This window comes from Podarcis bocagei, assembly GCF_964188305.1.
Source record: "Podarcis bocagei genome assembly, chromosome: 18".
NCBI lineage: Eukaryota > Metazoa > Chordata > Lepidosauria > Squamata > Lacertidae > Podarcis > Podarcis bocagei.
In genome coordinates, this window is record NC_138144.1 from 10,851,619 (window position 1) to 10,872,875 (window position 21,257).

Sequence of the window (21,257 nt, forward strand, 5' to 3'; positions counted from 1 at the left end):
GACCCACATACTTATGGGACTGCCTCTCCTGGTATGCCCCATGGAGGACCTTAAGGTCCATAAATGACAACACTCTGGAGGTCCCAAGATGCAAGGTGGTTAGATTGGCCTCAACTAGGGCCCTGCGGGACTTGACATCAAGACAGAGCTGTTCCGCCTGGCCTTTGGTTTGGACTCAGTCTGACCCTTATGTTTCCCTCCCCTTACGGTTTTGATCTATGGGCTACTTTTAAAATGAGGCTGTATTTTAAATTGCATTTTCACCTGTATTTTAATTCCCCCCCTATTATGTTTTTATTGGAATTTTACTGGTGTTAGCTGCCCTGAGCCTGGCTCTGGCCAGAGGGCGGGGTATAAATAACATTATTATTATTATGACATATACACCTGCACAGACAAAACGTATATCTCTCTCTGTGTGTGTGTGTGTGTGTGTGTGTGTGTGTGTGACAGCCTTCTAATTCACTGCTCCCTTCCTAGAGAAGCCAAACTGGCTCCCTCCTTTGCTGTCCTTCAGCCCTTCTTGTTGCTGAAGACCTTCCTGTTCCAACAGGCTTTTGGGAAATGACTGCTGGCCCTGTGCTGCTTTTATTCTCATCTGTGTCTTTTCAATGGAATTACAGCTAAAATCTCTCTCTTTCTATATATGTGTATGCACACACCATATATTCTCTCTCTCTATACATATAACACCACCTGTAAATCCACGTGCAACATAAATACAGTGTATCTGTTATCTGGACATACAGTGCACGCACACATATATGCATATATGTATGTGTACGCATCTGCACACAATACATGGCATCCCACACGGGCACACAAACACGAATGTGCACGCACAGCCTGCCTTCCTTCCTTCCTTCCTTCCTCTCTCTCTCTATATACACACACACGCACGGGAAATACAAGCTCGTGCTCTCTCTGTAACTGTGTATCTAACACGCCTGCACACCAACGCCCCCCGCCACCGGCCTTCCCTCACCGCCTTCTCGAGGTGGCTGCGCGCCTGCTCGCCGTTCCGCGTGTGGTGGTAAAGGACGGAGCCGAGCTGCAGGTGGGTCCGGGCCTCGACGCGCGCCGGCGGCTTCCTGGGCAGCACGGCCTGCAGGCAGTGGACGCAGAGGCGCACCTTGGGCGGGCTGGAGGTGCGGAAGTGCTCGGCCAGGCCCAGCAGCGCCACGTACCACGACTCCGAGGAGCCGCCCGACGACGAAGAGGCCGCCGCGGCCGCGGGAGACGACGACGACGGAGGGCCTCCGGCCGCGGAAGAGGAGGCCGAGGACGACGACGAGCCGCCGCCATTGCCGTCTCCGCCTCCTCCTCCTCCCGCCGCCGCCTCAGCCCCGCCGGGCGGCCCGCCCGACGGAGGCTGAGGCGCCGCCGCGGACGACGATGACGGAGCCGTGGTCGCGGACACCGAGGAGGAAGAGGCGGGCGGGGGCGGAGGCGCCGTCGTCGTCGCCGTTGCGGAGGAAGAGGCCGCGGCGGCGGCGCCGGAGCCACCGGCTGCCCCGGCCGCAGCGCCCACGGCCGCCATCTTAGATTTACCTCAGAAATGATAAGACATGGATTGTCAGGGCCGAGGGGAAAGGGGGCGGGGCGGCGACGCGCGCGGGCCTGGCGCAAAGCGTGACGGGAAAACGAGTGCCGGCGTTGTATGAAGGAAGGAGTGGGATGGGGCGCTTGGACTACAATTCCCGTCAGGCAGCGGGGTGGGGAGAAGTGACGGGAATTGGAGTCCTACAAGCGTCTCCTGCGCGAGAGGTAAAGGAGATGCGCTCCTCTCGCGAGATTTTTTCCTCCGCACACCGGCTGACACTTTATGTACAGTATTTCTGTTTTTATTATTTCTGTTTCATTTTTTATTTGTGTGCCGCCTCCCCGCAAAACTGTGGCACACGTAGTGGTTTTGGAGTCAGTCAGGTTAGTTAATTTTTTAAAAAAAAAAGTTTTAAAATGTTTTTATTTTTTATTCTACTGTATTGTCTTAACTTTTTGGTTCGTGTGGTCCGGGATTTAAGAACAAAAAATTAATAATACAAATTTCATTGTCCTCCTATAACAATTTACATTGTAAATCTGATTTGTTTTCAGCCTTCATTTAATTTTAACTATTGTTTTTAACTTTAAACAATGCTGCTGTGTTAATTTGGTGTTCACTTCCCAAGATAGAAATTTCAACTATTATTCATAATGCTATACAAAAAAACCATTGCCACCTTGTAACGATTTACATTGCATAATTAAAAACAGCTTTCAATAAAATTCAAAAGGCCATTTCGCGCAAAGTACTAAAAGCATGACTGCTATTATAAAGTACTTTCAAAGAATAATAATAATAATAATAATAATAATAATAATAATAAAACTGTAAGGATTTAAATTATAATCCTTTCAAGGATAATAATTTGGCAACATTCAAGGATCATAATATAGTACCTATAGTATTTCTATATTGAAATCTCAAAGCGGTTTACAAAACAAAACGGTAAAATCAAGAAAACAACCCTAAAACGATGAAAATATATAAAATATTAAAACGATAGATATATCCTATTATATATTTCTATTATAATAATACTGTAGTTATGTTATAGCAGATAATAATACATATTTACCATAATATTATAGTACGCTATTATACGAAATACAGTAATATTAAAAAACCTGCTAGCTACAGTTGTACATAGTTCCTCGTATATAATTGTTTATAAAGGGTAGGGAGCGTCCTCCTTGAAAGGTGCGGTTCAAATGTCCTCAGTCAAAATAAATGCAATTATTTTAATAATATTGCTAAATATTAGTATGACTCAATATTAATATCATCAGACATTATTATGGAGGAGTATTTTCTCCCACTTCCCTTTGCCTCATGGGAATTGTAGTCCCTTAGCAAACTACACTGAGGAATGGGGAGGGGAAGCTTAATTTCCACAAAACTCGCGAGAGCGCCTTCCTCTCCTTTCATTGCGTCTCCAAGTCTCGCGAGAGCAGCTTTCTTCCTCCCCAGTAGATCTCAACCCCCCGCGCAGCGCTTGCCGGGAATCGTAGTCCGCCCCGTCTCCCGCTCCCTGGCTGCTTTATTCTCCCTGCAGCAGCAGCCGAAGCCGATGTTAAGAATCCTCAGAGACGCTGCTGGCCTGAAAAGACCGCCTTCTTCACCTCCCTGCTTTCCCCGCATTCCCCCACCCCCTCAACCAGGCGTGGACTACAATTCCCGGCATCCGTCCAGGCGCGACCATCTTGCCTCTCCTTTCGCCTCTCCGGCCCCCCCCGAATGCAACGCGCCTGCGTCAACGACGCTGGGAAGCGGGCTGGCGGCGGGCTTTCCGCGCGGTGCATTGTGGGAGAAGGGTGGGGACATCCTGAGAGCGATGGACGGCAGCAAAGATGCGCCAGGTGAGTCTGCCCTCCCCCGCCCCGCCCCTTTCCAGCCAGGTAAGCCCCCCCCCGCCCCACTCCCTTCTCCCTCCCTCCCCACTGGGCCCCCACGAATTAAAAAAACAACCCCTTTCTCTTCCTTCGCTGGGCCTTCCAAGCTCTTTCTCTGCTGCTGCGGCTGCTTTGGGGGTCGCCAAGCTATTATTGCAGGTCTCGTCGTTATTATTGTTACTGTTACTACTACTACTATTAATAATAATTAAATTCGTTAGCCGCTTCATTTCACCCGAGGCAATCCAAAGCGTCTTAACAATACTAAACATTTTAAGTACAGTGGTACCTCGGGTTGAGAACTTAATTCGTTCTGGAGGTCTGTTCCTAACCTGAAACTGTTCTTAACCTGAAGCGTCTGTAACCCGAGGTACCACTGTATTCATTTTGCACCTGCCTTTTGACCACTTGCAACCAAGTGAAGATGCCCAAGTGCCAGGATGGTGCCTGACGTCTCCCCCTCATCTGGGGAATCACTGGATCTGGGCTGTTTTCACTCACTAATACAGCATCCTGTAGAATTCTATCCGTTATATTTTATCTGCACAATAGAGAACGAATTTCTGGAACCAAGATGCTTTTTCTGTGCAGCCTGAGCAGGAGCAGTGAAGAACATCATAGTTACAGTGGTACCTCGGGTTACAAACGCTTCAGGTTACAGAATCTGCTAACCTGGAAGTAGTACCTTGGGTTAAGAACTTTACCTCAGGATGAGAACAGAAATTGTGCGGTGGCAGTGGGAGGCCCCATTAGCTAAAGTGGTACATCAGGTTAAGAACGGACCTCCAGAACGGATTAAGTTTGTAACCAGAGTTACCACTGTAATTGTTGTCGCTTGTCTTTGCTTACCCCACTGCCCTGCTCAGAGTAATGAAGGATATTCTTACATTATGAATCGTCCTTGTCACCTTTAAGAAAAAGAGGTTGGAGCTGTCCATGGATCAAGTGACTTTCTTGTTTAAGTTCTCAGAGTTCTTAACCTAGCTCAAGGTTGTCCTCTGAACTAGCCATATGTTTCACTGAGAATCAATCACATTCAGTCCATCCATTGAAAAATAAGACTTTAGAGCCGTCATGCCCAAAAATGGCAACTAGACATTCTGGTTTGGCGGCTGTAACCTTTGTTTAAGGAGCCATTTGGCTCCTAGCTTATAAATCTGAATTTCTTAACACTGGGCTCAATCCCTGACATCTTCAGGCTGTCTGAAATCCTGGCAAGAGCCACTGCCAGTCAGTGTAGGCAGCGCTGAGCTATTTGGACCATTGGCTTGACTCATATCTACATGCCAGATCCTGCTTTCAGCTGAGAGTTGTAACAGATGTCCTTTGAACCCCTTTCCCTTCGCAATGATTATATGAAGGGTTAATATAATTTCTTTTGGTTTTTTGTGGTGCCCCTTCTTCTCGGCCAGGGAAAACCAGCCGGTGGTTTGGCATCACGATGCCCAAATCGGAGAAGACCAATGTGAACATCCTCCACCAGGAGAAGCTGATCGCCCAAAAGAAGCGTGAGATTGAGGCCAAGCTGGAGCGTCAAGCCAAGCGCAGCCACTTGGCTAGTAAGCAGGCCTCGCAGGCCAGCGAGTACGTAGGATTGCCTTGTTCATACCTTTCTGATAGGCTGGGAGCAATGGGCAGGCAATTGCCTGTGTGATAGGGCCAGAAGATGCAGGGAAGCACAGAAGTCTAATAAATATACAAAGTAAGTGTCTCTGAGGGAGTCCCTGCTCTTCTCATGTCCCATTCCAGCTGACCTCTGAGGAGAGGCTGACTGCATTTGCCTCAGGTGTGCATTGAGCATTAAATTATTCCTGATGCTCGAGATTTAGCAATCAGATTATGAGGTTGGCTGCTGTTTTGATGCAATCTCCTGCTGAGCATCTGCCAGGGGCCAGATATTCCTGGCATGAGCAGTCGCTCTGAGCTTCCTTCCAGTCTTGTGACATCAGCACATAGATCACGTGGAAGTCAAGGGGATGGGATGGCAACCAAGGACACACAGTCCTCCTCTTGTGTGTCTTTTGAAAACAGTGATAGAACTCCGTAAGAATGAGCAAAGGCTTAATTTGCAAAGGGAGGGAGTCTTAGTTATTGGATTATTATTTTTTGCTGGTGGGGGAAGCTGTGCTCCACAGCAGCACTGTGGCCTCTCACCTCCTCCCCCTTTAACCCCACAGTGACGACAGTGGAGATGGGGAAAGCTCCGTTTCCAACAAATTTGCCAACGATGGGAGTTTCCTCCAGCAGTTCCTCAAGCTGCAGAAGGAGAAGTTGGGCAGCGGTAAGCACTTGTTCCTGAGTCCACTCTGCCAATTCTGTGGGCCTGTTGTAAGTCCCAAGGGCAGGGAATTTCTTTCAGCACAAAGAGCCATGTTCTCTTTTGAACAGATCTTTTGGGGGCCACATGTCAATAGCGGGCAGGGCTCATGGGAAAAGCAGGCAGGGCAATGAATGTCAATTTTTTCCTTCTATGCAGTAGAGTGAGTTTCTGTACAAATTCGTGCACCAGCCCTCTCAAAGAAACACGTTTTCTTTTTTTCAATTTTTATTGAAGTCAAACAAATCAGTGCCAAAAAAATACAAATACAAAAAAAGAAAAAGTATAGTATATCAGGAAGAAACTTAAATCAAGTGAGCAGACCATTAGGTAAGCTAAATTTTACATTGTACCATGGAGAGGGAGTCCAGGTATTGGCTATATACATGATTAAGTTGCCCCCAGACAGCACAGAATTTTTCAGGGTCCTCTGAGCTTTTTGCCACATGTAATTTATGCACCTTCTCTCTGGGCGCTTCCTATTTGTAGGGTGCTCTCCCAAGAGAGGCTCACATGGCACCTTTGTTACGTATCTTTAGGCACCAGGTGAAAGCATTCCTCTACAAACAGACTTTTGGCTTTTAAACAATGTCCTTGTAAAGTGGGGTGGGTTGTTGAGTGTTTTTTTTTACTACTATTGTATTTATCTTGTGTTCTATGTTGTGTCCTGAACCCCTGGCATACCTGGCAGCAAGCCAGTATGCCAAGTCCAAGGGTCAATCCCCACAGGTCCAAAGGTCAGGAATGAAGCTCAGGGTAAGAGCCAAGTCTGAAGTCCAGCAGTCAGGATACAGTCCAGAGCCAAAACCAAAGCCCAGTCCCATAGAGGTCCAGGAGCACTGAAGCCAAGGTCCGCCAACATGGGTAGCTGAGCATACCCAGCACCTCAGTTCTGCTTCAGTTTTGTACTTTCCATGCTGAATGCAACATCTGGGCTTCATGAGGCATGTGACCCTCACCTGCTCCAAACCTACTTCCAGCTGAGGAAATCACATCCCTCCTTCCAGAGCTAGCAAGCCCCACCTGGCCAGCTGGGCTGTGGATCCTTGCTTCCTCAGCCTTCTGGAGTGACCCTCCTGCTGCTCCCTACGCCTCAGAGCCTGCTATGTTTGTGGGGACACAGGCCCCTCTGGCTCTTGCAGTGGGTCCTGCTGCTTTGGTTCCTGTGCACTGACCCCCATCCCCTCGCCATCCTCCATCCCCAGTGTGTCCCAGTCCCAACTACACCCCTTGCCGGGGTCCTCTTCCTCCTCCCTGTCATCCTGCCGGTTCGTGACTTGTTGTAAACTGCCCTGTGGTCTGTTGAGGAAGAGCAGTATATAAATTTAGTTAATAATAATAACAATACAGTGGTACCTCTAGATACGAATGGGATCCGTTCCGGAGCCCGTTCGCATCTAGAGCTAAACGTAACTAGTGATGGCTCGTCTGCGCACATGTGCGTCGCTTTTTGCCACTTCTGCGCATGCGCTTGACGTCATTTTGAGCGTCTGCGCATGTGCAAGTGGCGAAACCCGGAAGTAACACACTCCGTTACTTCCGGGTTGCCGAGGAGCGCAACTTGAACGCGCTCAACTCAAAGCATATTTAACCCGAGGTATGACTGTAATGTCAACCTCTGACTCCCCACCCTTCCAGATGCTTCCTCCAGCTCTGCCAAGGCCTCTGCGGCAAACCCCCCGGCTGCCAGCACCGCAAAGAAGCCCTCGCTGAGCGGGAAGCGCCCCAACCTGAGTGTCACCAGCATGCTGAACCAGGTCAAGAACTACACCCATTCCAAGCAGACGCCCGTGACCAACCGCCTCAGTGTTTTCCAGTCGCCAGACGACGAGGATGAGGAGGAAGACTACGAGCAGTGGCTGGAGATAAAAAGTAAGTGGCGTTTCTTTACAAAGCGAGGGAACAGGGCCCTCTGCCCTGCACAGCTTCCCATCGTTTTTCCGAAGGGGGATTCTGGCCAGCTGAAAAGATACTTACTTTGTGCTTAAAATTCCACTGAGTGTTGTAAAGGCCGTTAAAAATGTGCCTTGAGAGGGAGGGAGGGAGGCACATGTCCAGGTCAGGACCAACCCCCTCTCCCCATGCCCCAGTCTTCTTTATTGATGAATCCCTCACTTGAGCCAAAAAAGGGCTTTTAGGATGGACCTAACACATCACTGAGTCTTTGCCCTTAGGCCTACTGTCTTAAAGGGACGCAACACAAAAGGAAAGTGAGCTGGGAGGGTGTAGTTTAGACCACAGTTGAGGAAACCTTGGCTTGATATACTGTAGTTGAGAAAACCATGGTTTGATAGCCCACAGTTGAGTAAACTGTGGTTTGATATACCATAGTTGAGTAAACTGTGCAAACCAGGCGATTGTACAAACAATTAACAAGGAGGTTTGCAAAATAAAACCAAAAACAATACAGCGTAGACACAGCTGCCCCAGTGTTCACTAGGTGTTGGTAGGTCAGTCCTGCGTGCCTGCGCCTTCCTCCCCACCCCCACCCCCGTATTGAAAGCATCAGGCTTATGTTGCTGCCTGCCGTGGCTCCATCGTTTCATCCTCTTTCTCCTCGTTCCACCCACCCCGCTCCCTCCTTCTCCCCTGCCGTCTCGTGGGCCTACTGCTGTGGTTCTTAAAGAGGTAATGTGCCTGTTGGGTGTGTGAGTTGAGCCCCAGTACTGACAGCCTGCTTAAAGTTTGTCCCCCAGAGGACACCCGGACTCGCCGAGTGGTGGAGAAGCTGGCCAGGGTCGTGGCGGAAGGGGGCCCCGATCTGGAGAAGGTGGCGCTCGAGGACTGCAAGGACAACCCGACTTTTGCGTACGTTTGCTGCTGTTCTTGTGCATCCACCCTCCCTCTTCTCCCTCCCCTGTGTGGTCAATCATGGCGCAGGAAGCCAAGGACAGCCCTTGACTCCCCTCCATGCTTGTTGCTGTCCACCTCTCCTGCTGTGCACCTTTTACACTAGGACCCTTCCAAGACCCGATCCCCCTTAATGCCCTTTTTTCTCTTGCACCCCTCAGATTCCTGCACGATAAGAACAGTCCGGAGTTTCTGTATTACAGGAAAAAACTGGCGGAAATGTGGAAGAAGGGTCAAGATCCAGAAGAGGCCTCTTTCCAGAAAGGTAAGGCGAGGGTCATTGCTCCCCTCCTGCAATTCTTGCGTAAGCTATCTTTTTATAGGCAGAACTCTCCAAACTATTCATGTTGGTGACACACTTTTAAGACAGGCATCGTTTTGTGACACAGTAATTCAGTTTTGCTTGCAAACCGGAGGTTAAACTAACCCCTTCCCAGCCCTGGGAGCAACACACCTACACACTGCAGTCGACACACTAGTGTGTCATGACTCACAGTTTGGAAAGTTCTGGGCTACGGGCTGGGTGTGTATAGAGATCAGCCTGGCTAGCGTGGCACCCTCCAGATGTTTTGCACTATTGTAGCACCCTGCTTGTGGTTAACGCTTAGCTGGAATGAAATATTCAACGCAGCAATAGAGAAATTAAAATAATAATTTATTTGTCAGACAAATAAATGAGAGGCACAGTGGTATATGGTTACCAAGCTCTGGCCTGGCCTCCTGCCATTATGGCCAGCACTTATATTCCCTTAATCCAGCCCCCTTTGCTCCTCCTGTGGCTGCCTCTGTTCAATCAGCCTGGTTGAAATTTCTATTGGTTGTTTGCTATAACCAATCCTAAAAGATACACCCATATCCTCCTGTCCTTATATGGAACACAAAGAGCTATATATTGTTACATCTATAAATGACAAATAAGTAGTAATATATCTTACATGTGTCTCAACAAGGATCCTTAATTACCAGCTCACCTCTTGCCTTCCTTGCCCTCCAAAACAGATGGTTAATAATTTTAAAATTTTATCTTGAACAGATGTCAGAGACCTTGGGTTCATATTCTCATGCATCATCAATGAAATATCTCCTTTTGGAGGTCTTTAAACAAAGGCCTGACAACCATTTGTCATGAGTGCTCGATTGGCGTCTCCTGTCTGGCAGGGGGCTAGGCTGGTGGCTGACTTAATTTCAGGATAAATACAACTCTTACAACTATATGAAATAAGAATCTAGCATTTCTTAAATCCTTTGCATAATTACATTTAAGCCAGCATATTTCATACATTATCATAGATAGCTTTTTAGAAGGATAAACTTCCTCAAAGTAAAAAGGAAGGAACAGTTTACAGCCTCAAAATAAAATAGGAAAAAAGCCTCTTCCCCTGTTTACACTCCCCCCCTTCTCCAGCCAGTTGCTTTGTTTCCATGTGCTCTTGGCCTTTTGTCCTGTGGCTCAAGTTTAACGGTTTTATTTTACTATTTACCAACTCTTAATTATGTTGGGTCTATGTAACCTTGCTCTTAACCTGTAATTCCCTTTTTTTACGACTTTGAGAATTGTTTTCTGCTATAAATCAAGGGGCCCCTTTGTCTAGGAGGAAAACATTGCCAAGGTTCTCTAAGCAGCTGTCTTCTGCCTGGCATGAAACATTTGAAAATCTTTAAGCTCATTTTTAGAATTTTAGGAACCTGATCAAGATATAAGCCAATATAAGCCTTGATTAAAAATGCAGTCTATATTCAGATGCCTCACTATGACTCCCATCAGCCCCAGAAAGCAAAGAAATTTTGGACTACAACTCCCACAATACACTGTTGTGCCTGCCAAAACATCTGGAGGGGGAAGTTTGGTGTTGATGATATTAGAGCTGAGAGCTTTCTTGAGGCCTAGTGTCTCCAGGGGACCTGCTCTGAGCATGCCTAACTCTTGATCCAGCCTTAATTATTTCTTGAAGAACTAATATCCTGCCTTCAGGGTGCAAAGCACGAATCAAGAATAGTTTGCAACATTTTGTATTGTTGTTGTTGTTAATATTTTCAGAGGCAGTAAATGCTTCTCCGTACCAGTTGCTGGAAACGGCAGGAGGGGGAGAGTTGGTCTTGCACTCAGGGCATAGAAGCAGAACTGTAAATAATAGTAACAGTTCAGTCCCCTGCAAAGCAGCAGCCATTAATTTGCTTGCTATGCGTGTCTTTTGGCCATTCGCAGACGTACCATAAAGACAGCTAAAAATAGTTTTTAAAAACAGCCTAGGAAACCTTGAATGAAAACTCCTAAGGCAGACCTCAAGCTGGAATAGCTTGTCAAAATGAAAACTGTTTGTGAAGAATATGGATTTTGGGTGTTTCAGAACAAGAGGAGGGCGCGCTGGATCAGGTCAAAAGATCTAGTTCACCATCCTGCCCTACCTGGCCAGCAAGGTGCCCCAATGGGGAAACCCACAAGCAGGATCTGGGCGCAGGAGCCCTCTCCCCTCCTGTAGATTCCAGCAACTGGCATTCGGAAGCATCGCTGCCTCTGAGCAGCAGCCAGGCTTAGGCGTTTACCAGGTGCGACATTTAGTCAGTAGACTGACCTCCTGAAAACCCATACAATGAATTGGGCACAGATTCCTTCAGACAGGGTGACAACCTTAGTCTAGCACGCCTGTCTGCCTTCCGGTTTGCAGGTGTGAGTGCCGCTGCTTGTGTAACAGACCAGGGTGGGGTGGGGGGAAATGCTCAGGGTGGGGAGAACCAGGAGGGGATATATCTGTGCCAGGAGTGAGCAACCTCTTGCCCTCTGGATGTTTCTGAGCCATCAGAGTTTTTTCCAGGCCCTTTTATGTGCACAATGAGGCAGTTGTGTGCCTTAATGCCAGTGGTTATGCTCTGAGACCATACATTTAAAATGCCCTGAGAGCACTGCAAACAGTCTTGGCTTCTTCTGGGAGCTGTAGTTCATTAAGGGGGCTGAAAGTACACTATTCCCTTCAAAGAGTGACAATTCACAGAGTGAAGTGGGGTCGAAGGTTAAACCTCTCTGGGTATTGATCCGGGGAAACCAGCTTTTCAAAGGCTGAGTCATTTACACCTCTGCCACCCCCTTCCTTCTTAGTGCCCCCCCCCAGTAGCCCCACTGCCCCCAGGGAGCAGTTGACAGTATTGGGACTTAGCTGTGGATCTGTTCTGAGTGCAGCCGGCATTATTTCCTCCTTTTCTGTTTGTGATCAAAGTGGGGAGGCGAAAAGGCAAGAAACAGACCGAGAAAGAGAAATTTTAAACCCTCCTCTTCCCGCTTATTCCGTCCCCTCCCCTCCCGGGGTTCCTTAAAGCCAGATTAAGAGCTTGTGGCTGTTGGGTATGTGAGTTGGGGGCACCGTACTGACAGCCTGCTTAAAGTTTCGCCTCCAGACGACGAAGAGACCAAGGACTGCGCTGAGAAGCTCGCCAGGTTCGTTGCCGACGGGGGCCCCGTGGTGGAAATGGTCGCCCTGAAGAACCACCGGGAGAACCAGTCCTTCAGGTGAGGAGGGTCAGCTGGGGTTTGGGGGAGTGGGAGAGACCATAGCCTAGGTTTACGGTGCCGTTTGGTGATTAGATTATATATTTGAGTAGATATGTAGCCATGTAGATATGTTGTCAAAACAACTAGTGTTTTAAATATGATCTCGGCAGCTCAAACAGTGATGGGGAAACAGCCCACAAATCTTACACTTGATGCTTTGTACCACTCACTCTGGAATAATGGAGAAAGTTGCATGTAATTTGAGATTCTGATGAGGACTAGAACCTCTTGGCGCCTTTTATATGATTTGGCATTCCTTCATTACATGTACTGTACTGTATCGTCGCATGTTTGGCGGATCTGGGATGACACTTGATAGATTAATGCTGATATTCTTGGGGGGCTTTGTTATTTTAACCCATGTGCCACAGTACTGACCCTGCATGCCTGTTTTATAGTTTTGCTCTCCATCTTTTAATTTCCATCTATTGTTAACAGCGGTTCTCTCAATTTCATATGTGTTATAGAATGAAATTAAAACAAACTTTACACAAAAAAGGATTTGAGACTTGACTGGGGGAGACCAAGGTTCACATCCGCCCAATAAGCCATGCAGCTCACTTGGGTCCCCTCATGGCCAGGCGTCTCTTGGCCTAGTCCACCTCCCAGGGTTGTGGTGAATATCAAATGGGGAGAACCAGGTATGAACCTTGAACTCCTCAGGTGGGATATAAATGTAACAAAGAACTAATGAGGAAAGTGTATGGTTGGCATAAATCTCCTAAATCTCCTGCCAACCTTTCTTTGGCAAACTAGGCTCACCTGTGAGGAAAAAAGGGAATTTTTTCATTTTAATCAATCCATTTGCCATAGCAAGCCTTATACCACTAGGTGGAGCCACAGTTGCTTGAATGTTTTGAATAATGTTTACTTAATTTTATCTCAGTGCATCATTTTTTAAAGTTTTGCACAGTATTTCAGTTTTGCTTCATTTTTTATTTTTTTTACATGCTTCAGGATTTGGTATATATTACGTGTACCGTATTTTTCGCCCTATAGGACGCACTTTTCCCCCTCCAAAAATGAAGGGGAAACATATGTGCGTCCTATGGGGCGAATGCAGGCTTTCGATGAAGCTTGGAGAGCGAGAGGGGTCGGTGCGTACCAACCCCTCTTGCTCTCCAGGCTTCAGGAAGCTATCCACAAGCCTCGCGCGGCCGACAGGAGGTCCCGCCGGGCGCGCAAGGCTTGCGGGCGGCAGCCTGCAGCCCGAAGCTGGGGGCGAGCTGCGGAGCCCACCCCCGGCTTCGGGCAGATGTCGGCAAGCCTCGCACGCCTGGCGGGAGGTCCCGCTGAGCGCGCAAGGCTTGGGGCGGCAGCCTGTTCTGGGGGCTGGGGTCAGGGGAAGCTCGGGCTTCCCCCGCACCTGCCCCGCGCCTGGGGGGGAAATAAATTTTTTTCCCTTTATTCCCCCCCCCCAAAAAAAACCTAGGTGCGTCCTATGTGGCGAAAAATACGGTAGCTTGCTGCATTCTTTGACCATTTTTTAATCTTCTATTGAGTCTAACACCAAATTGGTTATTTCCTACATTACCATTATGGGAGATTTCCACCTTCCATGTTTTCTACAGCTCTAGTTTGAAAAATGTGACGTTCATTGTTCTCATTCCAAAAAATCCAACAAAAATTATTAACGAATTCAATAGTAATAATAATATATTTTTTTAAAATGGATTTTCTCCCCTTTAATTGGCCTTTGTACGCTCCTTCTGTGGGACGTGGGTGGCGCTGTGGGTTAAACCACAGAGCCTAGGGCTTGCCAATCAGAAGGTCGGCAGTTCGAATCCCCGTGATGTGGTGAGCTCCCGTTGCTCGGTCCCAGCTCCTGCCAACCTATCAGTTCAAAAGCATGCAGTGCAAGTAGATAAATAGGTACCACTCTGGCGAGAAGATAAACGGTGTTTCTGTGTGCTGCTCTGGTTCGCCAGAAGTAGCTTAGTCATGCTGGCCACATGACCCGGAAGCTGTCCGCCGGCTCCCTTGGGCAATAAAGCGAGATGAGCACCGCAACCCCAGAGTTGTCTGCAACTGGACCTAAAATTCAGGGGTCCCTTTACCTTTACGCTCCTTCTGCAGATTTTTGTATGAGCCTGGCAGCTCCGGCTACAAGTATTACCGGCAGAAGCTGGAGGAATACCGGAAGGCCAACGACGACGCCGAGGGGGTCCCTCCCATCCCGGCAGCCAACCTGAAACGCAAAGTCCCTCCCAAGGGGGCTCCCTCTCCTTCCTCTTCCTCTTCTTCCTCCTCCTCCTCCTCCTCCTCCACCTCAGTGGCACTGCTGCCTACACCAGCCCCCCCTCCTGCAAAGCCACCGCAGCCACAGCCACTGCCACCTGCGCCTGCCACCAAAAAAAAGAGGAAAAGCCGGTGGGGCCCAGAAGAGGAGAAGGTGGACTTGCCTCCCCCAGAGCTCGCTCAGCAGACCAAGGACCCCTCGCCCACCCCGTTGTCAGGTGAGTGGCGGTTGCGGGTCGAGCAGCACTTTGTTCATCCCTAGAGATCAGGGCACTCCTGGACTGGTTTAAAGGGGTGGCCCTCCTGTTCCCACACTGGCTAGCCAGCTGCCCCACAAGCAGGAGCAGAGAGCTGTAGCCTTCTCACCACTCTATGGTAGACTGGCTCTCTCCATGGAGGCTCCTCTTAGGGGTCATTAGACACTAGGAAGAGCCTGGCCGCTGAATCAGGCCAAGGAGACCCATCTAAGTCCAGTGTCCAACCAGGTGGGAAACTAGCAGGCAGGATCTGAGCACAGAGCCCTCTCCCCTCCTGCGGTTTCCAGCAGCTGGAATTCAGAAGCATCACTGCCTCTGACCATGGAGGCAGAGCACAGCCATAATGGCTAGTAGCCATCAATAGCCCTCTCTTCCATACGTTTGTATAATCCAACTCAGCTGGAAGCAGCCTACTGTTGATGGAGTCGGCAGGGCAGAGCGACTCCAAGTGTGTCACGGACTGGTGGGAGGCAGCAGCCAGGGAACCCCCAGAGGAGGAAGGCTCAGAGCCTGGGACACAGGAGAGGTCAGAGGGAGAAGATTGGGAAGCTGTGCCAGATGCTGACGGAGCAACAGGGTTTAGTGAGCGGGAAGAGGCTGCGACAGGGAGCAGTTCAGACTCTGAGGCTCTTGGGGGGTCCAAGAGGCGGCAGAAGAATCCAGGGAGTCTCTCTTTCTGGCTGTGACAAGCTCCCTCCACCCTAGTCTCCGAGAATGCGCAGAATAATGAGGAGGGCAAAACAGAAGCCAGAGGTGCTCAGGCACAGTTTGAGACTGGGAAACATCTGGGAGAGGAGAAGCCTTAGAGAGGATGGAAGTCAGGGGCCATAGAGGCAGGACCTGCTGGGAAGGGTTGCTGAGTTGTATGCCATTTCCTTGAATAAAGGAACTGACGAAAGCCTAGCATCTTTCGTGCTGACCTGTATCAGCCCTGACACTAAGCTTGTGAGCGATTGCAATATATGGGAAAAAAGAAATCTGATCTCTGACTCCTCCTCCTTCCCCCGCCTCACTCCTCCTGGCCACCCGCTTCCTGTGTTGGCTACAGATAGAAGTATGGGGGGGGTGCTGTCCCCCACAGTGTGCAGTCAGGGCTAACCCTTCCGATGTTCCTCCTTGTCTTCAGTCCAGGACCTCAAAGGCCTTGGCTATGAGAAGGGGAAGCCCGTCGGGCTGGTGGGGGTGACGGAGCTTTCGGACGCCCAGAGGAAGCAGCTGAAGGAGCAGCAAGAGGTAACGGGTTCACATCTCCGCTCTCTCCGCGCTTGCTACCTGCCGTCAGGAGTTCGAGTCTTCCTCAAGCGGGGGCCCAGTTTGGTGGGCCCGTCCGACTTCTGCAGGGGTGGGGGCAAGCATCATTCTGTCACCCGTCAGTCACGGCTTCTTCTTTCTCCCCCCGCTCCCAGATGCAGCAGATGTACGACATGATCATGAAGCACAAGCAGGCCATGCAGGAGATGCAGATCATGTGGGAGAAGACGGTCAAGGAGCACCAGTCCGGCTATGACAGCGACGAGGAGGTGGACAGTGAGCTGGGCACCTGGGAGCATCAGCTGAGGCGCATGGAGATGGACAAGACGAGAGGTGTGTATGCCTGGCGGAGGGGCCTGGTGGTAGGCAAGATGGGATGGCAGGCGCTAGGCCAGTGTTTCTCAACCTTGGGTTTCCAGATGTTGTTGGACTACAACTCCCATCATCCCTGAGCTCTGGCCTTGCTAGCTAGGGGTGACGGGAGCTGTAGTTCAACAACATCTGGGGACCCAAGGTTGAGAAAGGCTGCACTAGGCGCTTCTGCATATGCCCATTTCTGGAAGCCACGCAAGAGGAGTCGTGAGCCAGAAGCAGGGGACTCAGCTGATCAAGGCAACTTGAGCTGGCAGTACATTGCTGGCTGCTGCCAGCACAGCACAAGCAGGCGGGAGTGAGTGAGGTGTGCTGTCCTGGCAGTGGCTGAGGAGCCGTAATGTGTCACTGGCTCATACCGGTTTCAGACTATTAATCGTAATGCCTCCCAGGTCTTCAAGGGGTTTGTTTCTTGCAGCCTCGAGGCGAGGCATGCCTTCTGGTTAAGCCACAGAAGGGTTTCCACACTGGCAAGGCGAAAAGACCCTTCGCTTTTTCAGGAGCTGGTGCATTTGTTCCTTAAAAAACAATGAAAGAAGAACTTCAGATTTGAAGAGTTGAGGTTGTGCTGCCTCTCCACACAGCACAGTGTACACCTATGGAGCTCGCTTCCGCAGGAGGCAGCAGTGCATCTTTAGGTGGCTGTAAAAGAGGACTGGGCAAATTCATGGCGGAGGGCTGGCGATCGACAGCTGCAGCCACAGTAGCTTTGCTCTGCCTCCACAGTCAGAGGCAGCAATGCTTTTCTGTTTCTGGAAATCACAGGAGTGGAGAGTCCTGCTTATGGGTTTCCCATTTGGGCACCTGGTTGGCTGCTGGTTTTAATCTCTCTCCCCCCCCCCCATGTCCTTTCATCCTCCTCTCTCAGAGTGGGCGGAGCAGCTGACTCAAATGGGCCGTGGGAAGCATTTCATTGGGGATTTCCTGCCACCTGACGAGCTGGAGAAGTTCATGGAGACCTTCAAGGCCCTGAAGGTAACATGCTTTTGCACCCCCTGCTCTTCAAGCCCCCCTCCCCATCTCTCACACACGCCAGAAACAAGCTTGCAGGGAACGCCGTCTCCCTTGTGGGATCCCAGCAACTGGGCTGGACAGATCCTTCTGCTGGATTCCTCAAATCTCTTCTCAGTGTAACAGCAGAGTTTGTTTTCAGCCGTGTTCTCATCAAGCCTTTGACCTGGTTTGGAACTGCCCCTGAGCATGAGCAGAGGGCAGTTCCCTTGCCGCTGAACAAGTACAGTGCCCTGAGCCCTGCCCGTAGTGGAGAGGGAAATGGTTCTGTTTGTGGCTGGCTGGCTGCTGCTTTCCAGAGAAGCTTTCACCTTCCCCCTCCTCTCGATGACATAAAATGCCAAGTGAGGCTACCCTCCAGGGGTGGCGTTAGGAGGTGATCCAAGGCACCTGTGCCCCAGAGCTTTTTTAAGCAGTCAGTGCACGCACCCCAACTTTGCTCTCCCTCACAATGCAAAGCCCCCTGGTTTTCTTTAATTCCACAGGAAGGTCGCGAGCCAGACTACTCCGAATACAAGGAGTTCAAGCTGACGGTGGAGAACATCGGTTTCCAAATGTTGATGAAGATGGGCTGGAAGGAGGGCGAAGGCCTGGGCTCGGAGAAGCAGGGCATCAAGGCCCCCGTCAACAAGTATGCACCTTGTCTCCATCTCTCTCCTCCACCTCCTCTTGGTTGTGTGTTTTTTTACTAGGGTCCGCTACTCCTACTCACCAACCCCTTTCCCTCCTACACCTGACCAACCCTCCCTTTGCACGTCCCCTCTGTTCGCCCCAAGCTCCTTTGTGCCCCCAACAGTGTTCTCCCTCTCCTGCCTGCCATCGTGCAGGAGTTGGCGTGGCCACCGACTGGCAGCTACGTGAACTGCACCATGACAACAACCTCACGTTCTTATGTATATAGGAAGATACGGCCTTCCCCCATACGGTGCCTTCCTGGACGTGTCCCAGGGAGGCCACTTCGGTGCTGCTCACACAGCAGCTTGGCTTCACCCCCAGAGGCACACTCCATTGTCTCTTGAGACAGATGGATGCCAACACCATTCTGGAAGCTCTGTTGGTGGAGCGTGTGCCTTGCCCGCTGGGTGGTAAGAATCTGTCCCTGGTACAAGTCAGCTTCTGACTCCTTTCCTAATAAGCACCCATGGAAGGTAAACTTAGCCTCTTTTTCTCCCTCGAAACAGGGGCGTGACAGCAGTAGACGGGGCTGGGTTTGGGATCGACCGCCCTGCCGACCTGACCAAGGAGGACGATGAATACGAAGCGTTCCGCAAGAGGATGATGCTGGCCTACAGATTCCGGCCCAACCCGCTGGTGAGATCGCCTGGACCTCATTCTGTGTTCTTCTTAGCCCTATGCCACCGACTTCCAACCCCTGCCCCACTGACATGCAGCCCAGGGGGCAGCCCCACCTACCAACTTCCTTCACTCCTCTAATCTCAGTGCTGCCCTTCACTTAAGTCGGCAGGGAGGAGGATGGGAGCAGAACTAGAATGAGTTGCTTCTCTGCCTCTCAGGGTTGGGCGATAATCTGGTTTTCAGCTTTTGCCAGCTAAATATCACAGTATACTGATATATCACAGTGTCTGAAATAAGGATGGAGCTATGTATGTGGTTGGCTTCACAGTTTTCCCCACATTGTGATTTTTGCATAGTGCACACACATACATCACGATTCACAATACATTGCCAGGTCAGCGGTTATGAAACCAGTATCATGATGTGGTCTTCAAACCCATTTTGGACAATATATCGCCCAGTCGTAGCACACACCATGATTTGCGATATATTGCCAGGTCTAATAGTATGAAACCGATATCACAGTATGGACTTCAAACTGGTTTTGGGTGATAATATCGCCCAGCGCTACTGCAGGCCCCACCCTCGAGGTTTGTGAGAGAGCTGGAACTACACAGAGGGGTCCCTCTTCTCTTGGCACCCGTAGGGAAGGATTGTCAGGTTTCGTGCACGGGCTGCCAGTCCGCACCCACAGCCCACCCAGGCCACTTGTCATCTTTTCTCTGCGGAGGTGGATGTTGGGGGGAGGGGAGAACGATTCTATTATTCTATGATTCTATGACTGAGGCTCTCCTGTGCTCCCCTTAGTCCTCCTAACTCGTCCTCTGACCATGCTTTCTTCCTCTTCCCCCACTACAGAACAATCCCAGACGTCCGTACTACTGAGACCCAGCAACCTGCTTTTCCTCCCCTTTTCAAATCGTCGGTTGGTTGGTTTACTGTGTTGCGTTTATGGAATCGACATCTCTGCCCCCCACACCACCCCGCTTTTCCTTTGAAAGCACTCTTGTTTTTAAAAAACTCAAGACCGGTCTCGTTCACCCAGCCCATAGCGATCATGGGGAGGGGGCTGCGCTGTTATTGTTGTCTACTCCTCAAGTAAAGAAGCAACTTTGGGGATTTCTGTAGCTGGATTTGGGTGAGAGGGTTTGGAAGTCAACCCCCACCCTGAGTTATCGCTCCCCAGGGAGCTGTCAGGAGTGAGGTGGGTGGGGTTGTGTGTTTGGGAATGTCTTCAGATATATTGGCTGAGTAACACACGAACACACACACTTACTTGATTTGGGGCAGTCCTTTCGCTCTGATTGCCCAGAGGGCTTCCTCCTGTGCTGGGGCAGGGTAGAGCAAGCGAGGGCATTTTGACCCACATAGAAGTAGGGGGCAGGGGGTGCCAGGGTGCCTCCTCTGGAGAGAGGCAGTGGGGGGATTTGGACTCTTCCCCCCCCCAATATTCTCTTTTCAATAAAATAAATAAAATCAGGCCACAATATTAGTGTAGGGGAAGCAGCCAGAGTGAGGGGATGTACACACTCTTGCCTGTGAGGGGGGGTGGGGGTCATGGGGTGATACCAGTGGCTTTCACGATCCCATTCAGGGCTGTTCCTGCCAAGGACGTCACTTTTCACCCAGCCGTGGAGCAGAGAGGTGAGGCAGAACCTTTTGGGCGATGGTAGATCCTGTTTTGGAGGGCAGACGATCCCTCTTCCCTCCACCCCCCACTTTGCTAGGAATGGAAATTTGTTTACTTGCTACACCGAGTGAAACAAGGGGTCCCCCTCTCTGCCTGGATTCTCACTGAAGTGGAAGCTGAAAAGCCTCCAGGTTCTCCCCCAAAGGAGAAAGTTTGGGGCAGGGGTGTGGAGAGATGGAACGGAGACGGGCGTTCCCTCCCCAAAACGTCTAGGGAAGCCCCCTTGCCCCAAATATACATCTCATTCTCTGCTGTTTTAGTCGAGATTCTCTCCTTCCTTTCTCTCTCTCTCTCAACTCCCACACCCCCATAGCAGACTTGTACCACTTCTATTATTATTATTATTATTATTTTGGGGTGTCGTGACCTTTTTGGTTTCTATTTTTATTATTATTATTATCATCATCATCATTTCAACAATGAAACTGTAGCGTTTGGCTTTCAACAAGTTAATAAAGCTGTTTGTAAATCTAAAGGGCAGGTTTGTCTTTTGTTTCGAAAACCCACATAACGTTTTGGGATTTCCCCTGAGAGAAGGGATGAGGCCGCCTGATGCACAGGAGGCAGTGAGTGCAGGTCTTGCAGGAAGCGTTGCTGGAAGATGGAGAGTGGCGCTGGGGAAAGGGGGGCTGCTCACCCCAAACGCTGTAGTAATCTCCTGACTGCAAGACTTGCAACCCGATCTTGAACCTTAGACCCTCTTCACAAATGGGCGCTCCTAGAGGCAGGCAAAGAGGGCGGTGCAGTTTTCGAAACCGGTGTGCCAGCCTGTGCCACGTGGCCGACCCTTGCTCCTCCAGGATTGGTGCAGCCCCTTGAGGAAGCTCTGGGTGGCACAGGGCGAGGTCAAGAGGCAACTTCCTCCACCCCTGAGAAATATCTGGGGGAAAGGGCCTCAGGTCAGTGACAGAGCACGGCCGTGCATGCAGAAGGTTGAAGGTCCAGCTGCCAAGGGCATCTCTGGGTTGCGCTGAGAAAATCCCCTGAGTCTTGTCT

General features: G+C 50.1%; 2 protein-coding genes and 1 long non-coding RNA gene across 3 annotated transcripts in view; 2 read left to right on the top strand and 1 right to left on the bottom strand.

Moving 5' to 3' along the window:
• MAU2 (MAU2 sister chromatid cohesion factor) overlaps positions 1–1,555 on the bottom strand; it is a 32,291-nt gene extending 30,736 nt beyond the window's left edge. The window contains exon 1 of the mRNA XM_081177747.1: positions 986–1,555. Within this exon, the coding sequence (XP_081033873.1) occupies positions 986–1,540 (555 nt within the window). The 5' untranslated portion in view covers positions 1,541–1,555. The remainder of the gene's footprint in view (positions 1–985) is intronic.
• A 1,710-nt stretch (positions 1,556–3,265) lies between these two features.
• Positions 3,266–20,736, top strand: SUGP1 (SURP and G-patch domain containing 1). Its single transcript, XM_081177750.1, is given in 15 exon segments — positions 3,266–3,364; positions 3,366–3,402; positions 4,848–5,019; positions 5,613–5,716; positions 7,391–7,624; positions 8,437–8,560; positions 8,764–8,867; positions 11,981–12,104; positions 14,223–14,602; positions 15,768–15,874; positions 16,048–16,225; positions 17,133–17,239; positions 17,761–17,906; positions 18,457–18,586; positions 19,430–20,736. Coding segments are annotated over 15 exon segments (2,058 nt in total). The 5' UTR covers positions 3,266–3,280; the 3' UTR covers positions 19,457–20,736.
• LOC308577777 lies at positions 9,034–10,481 on the top strand. The gene is made up of 2 exons (XR_014003676.1): positions 9,034–9,168; positions 10,344–10,481. It is a non-coding gene; the product is annotated as an uncharacterized lncRNA (long non-coding RNA).
• Positions 20,737–21,257: the final 521 nt, after the last annotated feature.